The 12378-nt window shown below is 33.1% G+C and overlaps 1 protein-coding gene across 1 annotated transcript in view; it reads left to right on the forward strand.

Annotated features, from left to right (window-relative positions):
• IGDCC3 (Immunoglobulin super DCC subclass member 3) overlaps positions 1-12378 on the forward strand; it is an 88952-nt gene that overhangs the window by 71643 nt on the left and 4931 nt on the right. The window contains exons 23-28 of the mRNA XM_051208410.1: positions 349-694; positions 2524-3008; positions 5120-5355; positions 6351-6720; positions 8425-8553; positions 9478-9522. Of these exons, the coding sequence (XP_051064319.1) occupies positions 349-694; positions 2524-3008; positions 5120-5355; positions 6351-6720; positions 8425-8553; positions 9478-9522 (1611 nt within the window). The remainder of the gene's footprint in view (positions 1-348; positions 695-2523; positions 3009-5119; positions 5356-6350; positions 6721-8424; positions 8554-9477; positions 9523-12378) is intronic.

A 12378-nucleotide genomic window follows, 5' to 3' on the forward strand; every position in this document is an offset into this window, starting at 1 on the left:
ATGATTATTCTTTAGTTTCAAGGTTTAGAGAGATATGTTTAATTTGTTAATGATTTTTATCACGGATGTTAACTGAGATAATCACTAAAAACTGGGCAGTATTGAACAGGTTTAATCTATTTATCAAGTATAAACTGATGTACTCAATTTTATTTCACAATTTATTCATAAGGATTAACGGGTACTATTCGCTTCCATAAATCTGAGGTAAGTGAAGTGGGACTCGAATCTAGGACTAAATCGTTGATATTTAGTTGCTTAAATCAGTTCGACCTCTCATCTTTCATAGTTATTTTTCCAAGTTTAAAAATTCCAATTATATTTTATTTCTTCTCTTTTTTTGTCAAGTTTATGGTCAAGGCGGTGGTGTTCTAACATTTGCCGAACATGATTCAATGAAATCTATAGATCCAATTAGTTCATTAAAACATCATGATAGTATAGATAATGATAAAATTGTCAATTATCCAGCAGATTTAATTTTTGTCAAACAACCTTCAACATTATTAAATAATGGGAAACAATATTATGGTAGTAGTAATACTACAACAATTGGTACAGTTCTATATACACCAATAAAAAATTCCTGGTTGATTTTTGGAATTATGATTGGATTTTCAATAATGATTCTTGTAATTCTTGTAATTTCATTATTTTATCGAAAACATCGTCGTAATTTTGGTCCACTAATGAAGTAAGTTTCGTATATTCGTTATTCATTGAATTTCGTGATTTTTTCTTTGTAAATGTGTTGCCTTGTTTTTAAATTGGCGATCTCAAGTAATGTTATTGGAGGGTGAAAATTTGTCACTTCTCGGCTGTTTACACTGTTAAAGGATATTTCTTCGCAAGCGCTTTGGAAAGGAAACTGAATTAGGGGTGGCCTTTACAGTTCGGCAATACGACCATAGTGTTCAGCTATCATATACTGGGAATTAGACGATTAGTTCTTGATGTGATAGCTCTGTACTTTTCAGGCTTCACTGCTGGCGACTGAAACCCGAGGGTTAATCCGAGGCGTGTTATTTCTAGGCTCTACCCTCTTCTTTCGTTGTGAGAATGCGAAATAGTTGTATATGCTAGTTGCTAAAAGAAAAAAAACTTCTGCCACAGTCCTGCACATTCAATAGTTTACCCTTTTTGCTTTTGAATTATAAGCTTGTTAATTTCTAGTTTTACCGTTCTTTAAACAACTTGTATGGCATTATAAGACATAAAGAAACGAATGTTTTAACTAATATAAATCGTTTGTCGTATCGAAATATGAAAGCCAGGGCGTTATGTCAAGGTAAGAACTACTAATGATTTGTATGAACTAAAGTGAACGTGAAAACATAGTCTTTTATCAATTACTATATATGTATATGTATATGTGTGACGGAATTGCTTACAGCCTGCTTACATCTGTTGCATCAATATTATTATTTTCACTTTGACTTATTTTCCATCATCTTCGTTTGATATGACTTATTAGACAATAAAATTGTACAATTTTCAATCGTTAGGTCATAGGTTCAAACTGTTCATTCCTGTTTGATTTTTGTATCTCATAAGAGTTCCTCTATAAAGTTTAGTGAATACAGGATAATTACTTATTGAGTTACTTAATTTGTCATGTTTCCCAGATGTTTCCAAAGTCTAACGATTATCAATAAATAAACTTGTTTTCTTTACATAATATTAGAGTAAAACTTTTACTCAAACTTCGCGTTTTTTTCACCATCCCAGTTCATGTGTAGAAATAGTTAGGAGATAAAAAAAACAATTAGAAATTTAATAACTAGCATTCAATCTGGAGAGTACTGAGTAATGTCTCGTTGTAACACTGGATGGTACGTATTGAAATATGCCTTACTGATGAGCCCCAACTAAAGTGAAACGTAAATCCAGCGAATCCTTCCTATCTGTTCCAACCATATAGCATAGAACAAAGTATGCAGAAAGTTATCCAGTACAGTTTCCTGCCATTTAACCTGATGGCTTCATCACAACTTAGTCGATAGAATCTAACCAACCATCAACTTTGTGTATGTGTATGTTTGTGGCTTTTAATCGTGGCACCGATTTAGCTCTCAAGGTTTAATAAGAAAAAATAAAGACATCTTGATTGAAAGTGAATAACTGAATAGTAGAAGCTTTAGATATTTAGTTCAAATTGCAGCGTCACCATAGCTACGGGAATCAACTTTTCTTTCAATCTCCTTTCCATATAACATTTTTATTTGTCCACCTTATATTTGACCGTCATATTACTTAATATTATGCCTGTGGTAGGTAAACGCCAAATCATGATAATGATGACGATGATGAAGTACGACAAACAAAAGTATAGTTGTTTTCCGACAAATGTTTTGTTGTTTTTTTTCCATCAAATTTACCATTTTGTATTTGCATTAATGATCACAGTATTGATAATAATAATATTAATGACAGTAATAATAGTAGAATGTTTTATAAGTAATATATACTCAATTTGATTTACTACTGTCTGTTACTAATTCATATATACATATATATTTTAAGTTATAAACTTGGACAAAATTTAACTCGTTTACCTGATGGGGATAATTTAAACGAGACTAGTAATAATGCTACTAACAATCGAAATCGTAACATAAACACCCAGAACAATTCAATTTCTTCGCAATATTTTGGAAAGAAACGTAAATGCCTCGCAAAATCTTCATTTGGTGGAGTTGGTGCAAATGCAGGTACGACAGCGGGTAATCAAGATGTAGCCTTGTTAATGAGTAATGGTGAAGCACTGTTAGCTTCGGATAACATGGATTGTGGTGTTGTTGATGGTCTACAACAACCATTGTCTAATTTATTAGTTAGTGGTGCTTTAGTCACTATGCCGAATGTGTTGACAACATCAATGAATTTATCGTCAGCTACTGTTGGCGTCGGTGCTTCTAGTGGAAGCGGTATTGTTGGTGCTGGACAAATTTCATCAGCTGGAATTACACCAAATCAAGGTGTGTTATATCATAATCAGAACAATATGAGTAAGTTGGTTTAAATGTTGTTTTGTTTGCAAAACTATATGTATATATATCATTAGTAGTATTGTCTCCTCATTCATATAGTCTACCTGCGCTAACAAATATCAAACTAACAGTTTGTTGACTTAATGAAGTGACTGATTTGTTTGGGTTTGAACCGCCCATGTCACATGCGTTCCAAGTTGGCAAACATCAACCAAGTTTTCCTCAGACACTAACCTATCAAAGTTGATGACAGTTCGAAGATGAAAACCGTAAACTTGTTCTCTTTCCCATCATTATTATTCATTTTATTCTGTATCGATTTCTCGTCGTACAACAATATAGTTGGGATGACACAGAATATTATTACCTTGTACATTTTCGTCTACACTATATTTGCTGATACAACACACAGCTCAGTCAATTCAATAATATACTGAAATTACCTAAGGTAGTCAAATAAATAATTTTATTTACAAGAAGCATACTGATTTTCAAATTTCAACTGAATAATTTGTGTAGAATTTCATGTATTCCTCTAATGATAGATGATGATTTGATGTTCAAAACGAAAGGCCACTGGGTTTGAGTCTCACTGTGAGCATTAACATATTGAGATATTATTGTACGTATATCTATTCATCTGGCCAGTCCCAATTAGAACGAAACGCTTGTCCACTGGATTCCACTGTTGTCTACAATCTATCTTTATATTAACCGAGTAGATTTAAAAGGTTATAATAGTTAAACAATGTATTGATCGTCTGATTTAATTAAAGTTTGTATGCCGAAATAAGAAAGCTAATATGTATACTTTACTTGTTTGTCTGAGCGCGAATATGAAGATCATGGTACGATCAATGACTATTCAGTTTTATCTAACATAATAATGGTAATAATAATTATTATTATTATGATTTAGGACACACATTTTGTCCTGTTTGGGACTTGTCAACTGAATGTACTTGCCACATCCCACTGTTTATATTCACACTAAGATTCGAACCCGACACATTGGGCTTCAAACATTTATTCCTATTATCCACTTATTGAATTCAGATGCCCATTCATTTGTGCAACAGATTTAGATTTTATATGTACAATGCCGTTTTAACTTACATTTTGCATATATATATATATCCCATAGTTCATATAAAGTATGGAAGTAAGCTGGGAAATAATTCGAGATAGCAATAAACAAAGTGAACATTACTCGAACCACTAAACTCTCTTTAAGTAAATTGTTTTTCGTCACTCTGATTTAAGTGTTATCTCAAGTAGAGTACACTAATTTTTATGTCATAAAGAGTAACGGCTTTATAGTTGGAAACGTATAAAAAAGTATTTGCGTTTTTGAAATGCTCTATATTTAGGCGAGGTTATCTTTCAAGATATTTTTTTAGCCGTTGTTACAATAAGCCATTCAGACAGACTAAATGATAAGTGAGAGATGTTGATTGCTCAAGATCAAGTTTAACTCTATTGTTTGAAAATTTGGCTTAGTCCTCCTGGATATACATATATTAATGTGATTGAGTTGTGCCTGTATCTTCGATTTGGTTATTCAAAGAAAACTTTCTCACTTTTGGTTTACTCACTCAAGTAATTGGTTTATGCTCACATATAGGAAGTGTGTATATCAATATTAGAATTGACCGACCGAACAACAGAATACATCTATTGCTCAGATTTGTATTACCTATGACTTAGTTATGCACATATTATGATCTATCGTTGATGCGTTATGGTGAAGTAATTAATATAGATGATTCAGTGAGTCTATTTTTGGTCAGGATTATAATGCAATAATAAAAGATAAATCTGCTTGAAGTCTTCTTCTGATTGACCACTTAGAAAGATGATACAAGAAGCTTGTAAAGTAATAGGCGTTAGTATTTCTGATGATTTGTGTCGTTGAACAGAAAAGGTTATTGGCTAGAGAGAAGAAGAGAGACATAAAGCGAACGCGTAATAAGTGCAGACTCTATAATTTAGTGACCCAATAAACCTGGAAACGTAAAGAAGTTTCATTCATGCCAGTATTACGTTTTGAATAGTTACAATGATCAAAAACTTGATTTGTTAACTTCTAAACCTTGAAAATATTATACATTACCTATGTCTGAATATAGATACTGGTTCATATTCATGGGATCGTGATTCTGACTCATTACAATTCGCTTCTGTATCACAAGAACGTACAGTTGGTAGTAGTCAATCGCCCAATAATATAACCACTGGTGGTCATGGACAATTGACTCCAACAAATGGCGGTAGTGCTGGAAGTACAAATTCAGCCCATGGTAGCATTGGTACCCCGACAAGAATAATACCTAATTTAGCCTATCACCAAGTACATAGTTTTCCGGTAAGTTGTTTGTTAATTTTGTATAATTTCCTTCGTTTTACGTTCAGCTTTTTTACTTTCTTGTATAACAACTACGATATTCCATGTAAGGCCTTTGAAATTCATATACTAAGTTACAGACTCAAGCTCTATTCGAATTACTTCGGTTTGTCACTGAGTAGCATCGATAGCGTTCACGTCTAGTGATTGTCTGAAAGTCATTCATACGAATGTTTGCGTAGTTGTTGAGCTAATAATGGTAATTTTCCAGCAAACTTATACAGATTTCACCTTTGGAAGAGTAGACACTAATAAGAATTGTTTTCAGAAATTATGTTAGTTAAATTAACTTCGAATTCCAGATACTTGATAATCGATTAGAGAATCTGATCGAAATTAACTTGTTTATTTTCTGGTTGAACGATTTACGTTATTCTGATGATTGTTGTATCACTGATTGTGCTAAATCTTCGTGTAAATAATATCTTGCTGTCAAATCTTAATAAAAATGATCATGTCTACTGGAGTTTCCTGTTAGCCTACGATAAATTCTACTTATAAATGTTTAAAGATTCTCCTATTATACAACTCAAGGAATAGGAACTTGAATAGATTAGACATCCGTCAAACAACAATACTTCGACGCTAATAATCATTCACATGCTAATATTGTAGTGCTTTCAAGACTATAGATACGCCTTGTTGACGAGTTCTAACTAATTTAACATCATAATATAGTATATTCAATATAGGTTCACTTAGATTAGTGACTTTGGTTGCAACTCGGTTAATAGAATCCGATCATCAGCTCAAAGGGACTAGACACATGATATTTGCCACTGCCCAATGATCAAACAACATAAAGCTATACTCTATCTTTAATCTTCAATCTACACAATCATACAGTTTCAAGGGATAATCAAATATTATTATTTTAAATATTATTTTTTACAAATAAAAAGATATTTCAAGTTTATCATCAATACAATTATTCATTGTCATTCTCTCTATTTCAGAATGATCCAACTTTGGGCTATTCTTATCCAACAGCGTCAATAATTCCAAATATAGTTAATCCTATGGTCATTCCTTCACATTCATCAGTCAATAGTAATAGTATTCCAATTACCGGTTATCCAAATCATTTAATACCTTCTATCATGCCATCGAATAGTATTAATAATAATAGTATTAGTAATAATAATAATAATATGCACAATTATTTGGTACACTATTATCCGACTACATCTATGTATAATCATCATTTAAATAGTAGAATGCCAACAGATCGATTTCCATCAATAGTTGCTCCTCAACCTCCACCTCATATGGTCTATACTGGACAATCATCATCAAGATATCCTGTACAGTGTAATATCGATCAGTGTAAGCAGGAAATGTTATTTTGTGTGTATGTTTGTGTGTTTTTGATTATTGATTTTCTTGGTTCAAATTTTCATTTTGTACTTTATCTTTTACTGTGGTGGAGTTGGCTTCGATTAAAATAATCTCCGACATAGATTTAGAAGGCTCGCTTTACGTTTACTAACTTGCTCCACTTGTGACTTAGGTGAAATGTCCATCTATAAATAAAAAAAGAAGGGATGTTTCGGACAGTAATCGTCTTCATATTGCTATATGATTTGAAACATCAGGCGTAAATATAGATAAATGCAGGCTGCAGGTCTTTGTTTCCTGTGTTCCGATCAACGTTCAAGAGTAGAAAACGCGGGACTGTTCTGTGCTATTAGAGAAAATTTCGGCGAGGCGAACCAATGAAATAAAAAATAGCAAGTCTTGGATTTTGACGCGAAATTTATCCATCTATATGGTTAAATATTATCTAGGCATTATAACTGAGGTCAGTTCGTGATGAAAACTAACTGTAATTCCTAGTTCTATCTTCTAACTTTTAATCTTCATTTTAATTCCTCACACTAATCTATAATCCTTTTTTGATCCTATTAAGTAGTTAATGTTTCTCAAGGTCACTTTGACATCTCCCAAATGTTGTCCATAAATTTTAATTTCAACAAAATTAATATCACTTTTTACATTCATTTTCAAACTCTCCATCATAGAAAAGCCATATTGTCGAGTTATTCAGTTAGAAAATATTTTCAAAGAAGAATTTACATTATAAGTTTGAAGGTTGTATTTATAATTTTTAGGAAATTTCACAGGTTGAAATCATGAGTCAGTTGAAGCTAGACCACCATTGAAAACCTGGAAGCACTGGACGGCCGTTTCGTCCTAGTATGGGACTCCTCAGCAGTGCGCATCCACGAACCCCCGCGGGTCCCATACTAGGACGAAACGGCCATCCAGTGCTTCCAGGTTTTCAATGGTGGTCTAGCTTCAACTGACTCATGATTTCAACCTGTGAAATTCCCTAACAATGTCCACAAAACTCATTTTATCATTTTTGTCTAAAATGTCATAACTTGTGAATCTGTGTGCCCTGTATATTGGATAACGCAACGATACCGCCAATCAGAGAGCAGCGAATTATCGATTGAGCCAATGACGCATAAAATACGTGCGAGCAGCCTAGAGTCCTGATTGATCCTGCTTCCCCGTCTAGCCCAACCAGTTGAGTCCAGAACACCAATCTCAGCCTCCGCAATATGAATCTTTTATTCCAAACCTACTCGGTTTATATACCAATCAAACAGACCACAACGTACCATAAAATATGAAACAACATTTGTACAATATTTGGTCAAAAGTGACTGTGAATGAGGGATATAGTAATTAATAGACAGGCCATAACTCAAGAATTATAAATCGTATAATAGCAGTTCATAGGTCAAAATAAAACTTATAGTAAGAGGGACCTGAATATGAACAGTTTAGTTACATAAATGTACTCATGGTCCATAAATGGATCCCGAAAATTACCATTCATTATTCTTATATAACATAGAAAAACAATAAAATCTTTACAAATCTATCAGTAAAACGATCTTTAACATTATTTCAAGTTAAAGTGAATAATATCTTTTTGATTTCCTCAGTTTATTATTTCTTCTTCTTCTTCTTCATCATCTCATCGTTTTTTTTGTTTTCTTTTACAAAATCTTTTTCTAGCTCAAATGGTGGCTACTTATGCTCATGTAATTAATCCATCCGCCTATACACCTATTGGTCAACCAGGATTTGTCAATGTGAATACACCTCGAGTAAATGCAGCTGAAATTATGTCATTTACAAGCTCAGGTAATCCAGAACAATAACTATTTCGATATTTTCTTCTTGTTACATATAGTGAAATGTTTAACATAGATTTCGATCTATATCATGAGTATATAATTTGCATCTATTATCCAGAAAAAAGAAGTCTCATGATACTGTTCAGTTTCCATACAATCATTGAATGATGATACACCATGATGGAGTTTTTATTAGAGGAGTAAATCAGTTGTTAAGGTGTTTGTCTTTCAGCTACTAAATTACAGGTTTAAACTTTTCCCTATTTATTTTGATATGTACAAATGGCTAGTTTCACAAGCTCTCACTTTTAGAGTATGATTCAAAGAAAAGTACATGAATCATTTGTGCCTTGGCAAATGAGTTAAAATCAAATTAATTAATTTTATACTGTTTAGTTATCAGAAAATCGAAAGGTGGATAGGTTTCTGATCTTTTCTAAATTTTAGTCATATTCACGGTACCTACTTACTTATGCCTGTTACCTCTCATGGAGGAGTATAGACCCACCCAGCAGGATTCTCCATCGAAATTTATCCTGGACAAACTTTACAAGTTGCTATTCATCTTTTGATATCTGCTTCCAATTCCCAACTCAATGCGTTCCTTGGCCTTCTTTTTTTTCCCTTGATCGTAGTTTACTCCAAATTAGGGCAAAGTCTAAGTGAATTTTTCTCATCTCAAATAAATATGTTTAATAAGCTCTCAAGATGACATTGAGCACTTAAATATACTAATCATTCTAGTATTCAGTATAATCTAAGTATATGGTATCATATGGTTTGGAGATGGTGAGGATTTGTGGCTCAAGTAGATGATTTTGTTGGTTTCGTTCTCTGAGTTAGATGATTCGGTCGTGGTCGTGTATGTTCTTCCCTCCCCCTTCGTACGTCACATAGATTTATTTTTCATTCTCTCTTATCTATTATATAGAAGATATCGGACCAGTGGTATCAACTTCTGTGAATGAAAATGATTGTAAGTCTTTAAAAAAAGTCGTTTTCCTTCGTCTTTTTCTGCGTATTATGATCATTATTCATTACTTTTCATCATATTCTGCGATCCCATTCAATGTACATTTTTTCACTAACTTTTGGGACTGTAAGACTAAAAATAGAAAACTCATTTTTTGGGGGCGTAGTCGTACTGCTGACTGTGCTGAGATATGGTCACACTAAAGTGTTTCTTTCAGGCAACCGGTACTTGTAGTAATGCTGCCTTCTAAAAACGGAAGGAGGGGGTTAGGAAAGGTTAACTCTAAAAATGTTATACACCACCTTACCTCACAGATTTTCGCCTCGTACCGTAAGAATGTTTGGAGCACGAAGCTGGCACATTACAAACTCCTCACAGAAGGATCTTTCGTGACCGCCTCAAACAGCTGTTCTTTGGGCTGTGAGATCACACCTCCAGGTTAATAAGCTTACCACTAACCTAGTTTCATTTTAAGATCCCTCAACAAGAAATATCCTTTTACTGTGTGGGTAACTGAGAGGTTAAAGTTAACCTCATGATTCTAACAGCTCTATGAATCCTCTTTGTGTAGAATAGGTGGAATGTGGCTAGCAGTGGTATCTAGGACGTGCATTTCGTCCTATTTAGGAATTGTCTTCCGAAAGTACCGGCATCCCAGAGTTTATCTTCATTCCATGACTCGACCCCAGTACCATTCTTTTCAAACGCTAACGCATTATGCATCAAGCTATTGAATTCAGATAGTCAAATAGGATGAAACGCGCACCACTGGTTTTGTTACTAGCCACGTTCCATCTATTCTGTACAAGCTTCTGTCATAATAGGTATATTGAAGAAATCCACATGGGATGCACGTATGCCAACCAAACTCCAATTAAAATATCAACAGCAAGATTGTCCAAACCATTATGAATTAGATTGGAGATCCCCTTTTTCATTTCTTGATGTTCCTGCTTTTTCCATCACTAACTCTTCTGTTATATATATATTGAACGTTTACTATACACTCATCCTTTTCCCCTGCTATCATCATCACTGTTATTGCCATCGGCGTCATTATGATCCTGTTCTGTAATCGATAAATCAACTTCAAACTTTCTTATCTATGATTAATCGACTTGTTTATGTTACGGTTAACCTGTGTGTCATTGGTTTGTAAATTAGGGTAGGAATGTGTTAAACTATTATTATTATTATTATTATTATTATTATTATTATTATTATTGTTTTGTCGGCTGTTTATGATGTTAAAAAGAAACAAATTATATTCTAAACATTATTACAAAATGCATACCAGTTTATTAAATTGATACAAGACACAATGTCATATATATATAAAGAACAAAGATATAAGGTTAAATTGTTTGAGTTACAATAATACAAAGCAACAGTTAATAACCAGTTATTTTCAGTAGAGGGGAGGGGACTGGTAGAACAATTTATCAATGTATGAATAACGTATTAACGGGGAATCGGGACCAATTCCATTTCTATTACAAAATAAATAAACAAAACAGAGAGCATTTTATTTTGTATAGAAAATATACTATCAATATAGTTATTGTTTATCTTGGCTACCACTAATCTTTAAGTCTTTCTTTCTTAATTAAAAACTGATTATTTGTTTAACCACGTTTGACATGGAAAGGAGATAATAATAATGTTAATAATAATAATAATAATAATAATAATAATAATAATAATAATAAAGGATAATGTGTATAGGTTTTGTTCTATGTTTCAAGTAATTCGAATGTTAAATCTTTGTTTCTAATGAATTGTATTTACTTTTAAATGTTTTGTGGGGTTTTTGTTTTGTTTCTACAATCCGATCTTTTATGAATGTCAGTATTAGAAATACTGTATTGCTACACCGATTATAATATATTGAAACTTTGATTGATATGTTACAGTTATAGAGAGAAAGAGAGAGAGGAACTAATGTGATCAACTATGAAAATGGGAATGTGTTGAAGAGAGAGTAGTATGTATGTAGAAAAGAAATAGTTCTCTACATAAATATAACTTCATGAATTATATATAGTTATATTGATTGCTGTTAAAAGTCAGTCTAAATGATTTCGATTTTTGAATGTTCTACACGTGAAGGAATTTCAATGTAATCCAATCGTTAAAGAGAATATTTAAGACATGGCATCAATTTTAATCAACTGAATTGATTACATCACATCAGTCAGTCAGCTACAAAGTAGTACCAGGCACATATATGTATCGGTCCAAGTTTCCACACCTCATTAACACAATAAGACGAACACCAAATTCATAAAAGTAGTTAATTCAGAGGTGGTAATATATAAAAGAAAGATTGCAATAAGGATATAGTACAGGAAGAAACAGTTAGTTCGTAGAAAGAAAGATATGAAGCAATTTTAATCTCTTAGTTTAAGGGAAGACAGAGAGTGTATACACCGACACCATTGTGATAGATTCTGAGCCATGTCACCAAGAGTCTCCAACTATTGGTTACGATAGTCACGCGGACCCCAACCAAGTAGTCTGCATCTCGCAACATGGTTCAGACTAGAAGTTAGTGTCTTCAAGCACTGATGCCATGTTTTGGTTTTGCCGTCCCTAAGTTTCTTCCAACCATCTCCAACACCGGTTAGCATTGCACGACGTGGTAATCGGTGTTCGGGCATACGTGACACGTGGCCCAAGCACCACATCAACACAGTGATAAAATTAATAAAATCTATAACGAAGAGGAAGTCGAAGTAATGTTAATAACCAGAATTGTGAAAATAAATAGGCATAAGACAATCTATTAAGATTTTAATTATCCCATTGTTAATATTGATTTATTTGCTCAACAAACTAATGCCAATTTATGACTTGAAC

The sequence above is a fragment of the Schistosoma haematobium genome, chromosome 7 (genome assembly GCF_000699445.3).
Source record: "Schistosoma haematobium chromosome 7, whole genome shotgun sequence".
NCBI classification, from domain to species: domain Eukaryota; kingdom Metazoa; phylum Platyhelminthes; class Trematoda; order Strigeidida; family Schistosomatidae; genus Schistosoma; species Schistosoma haematobium.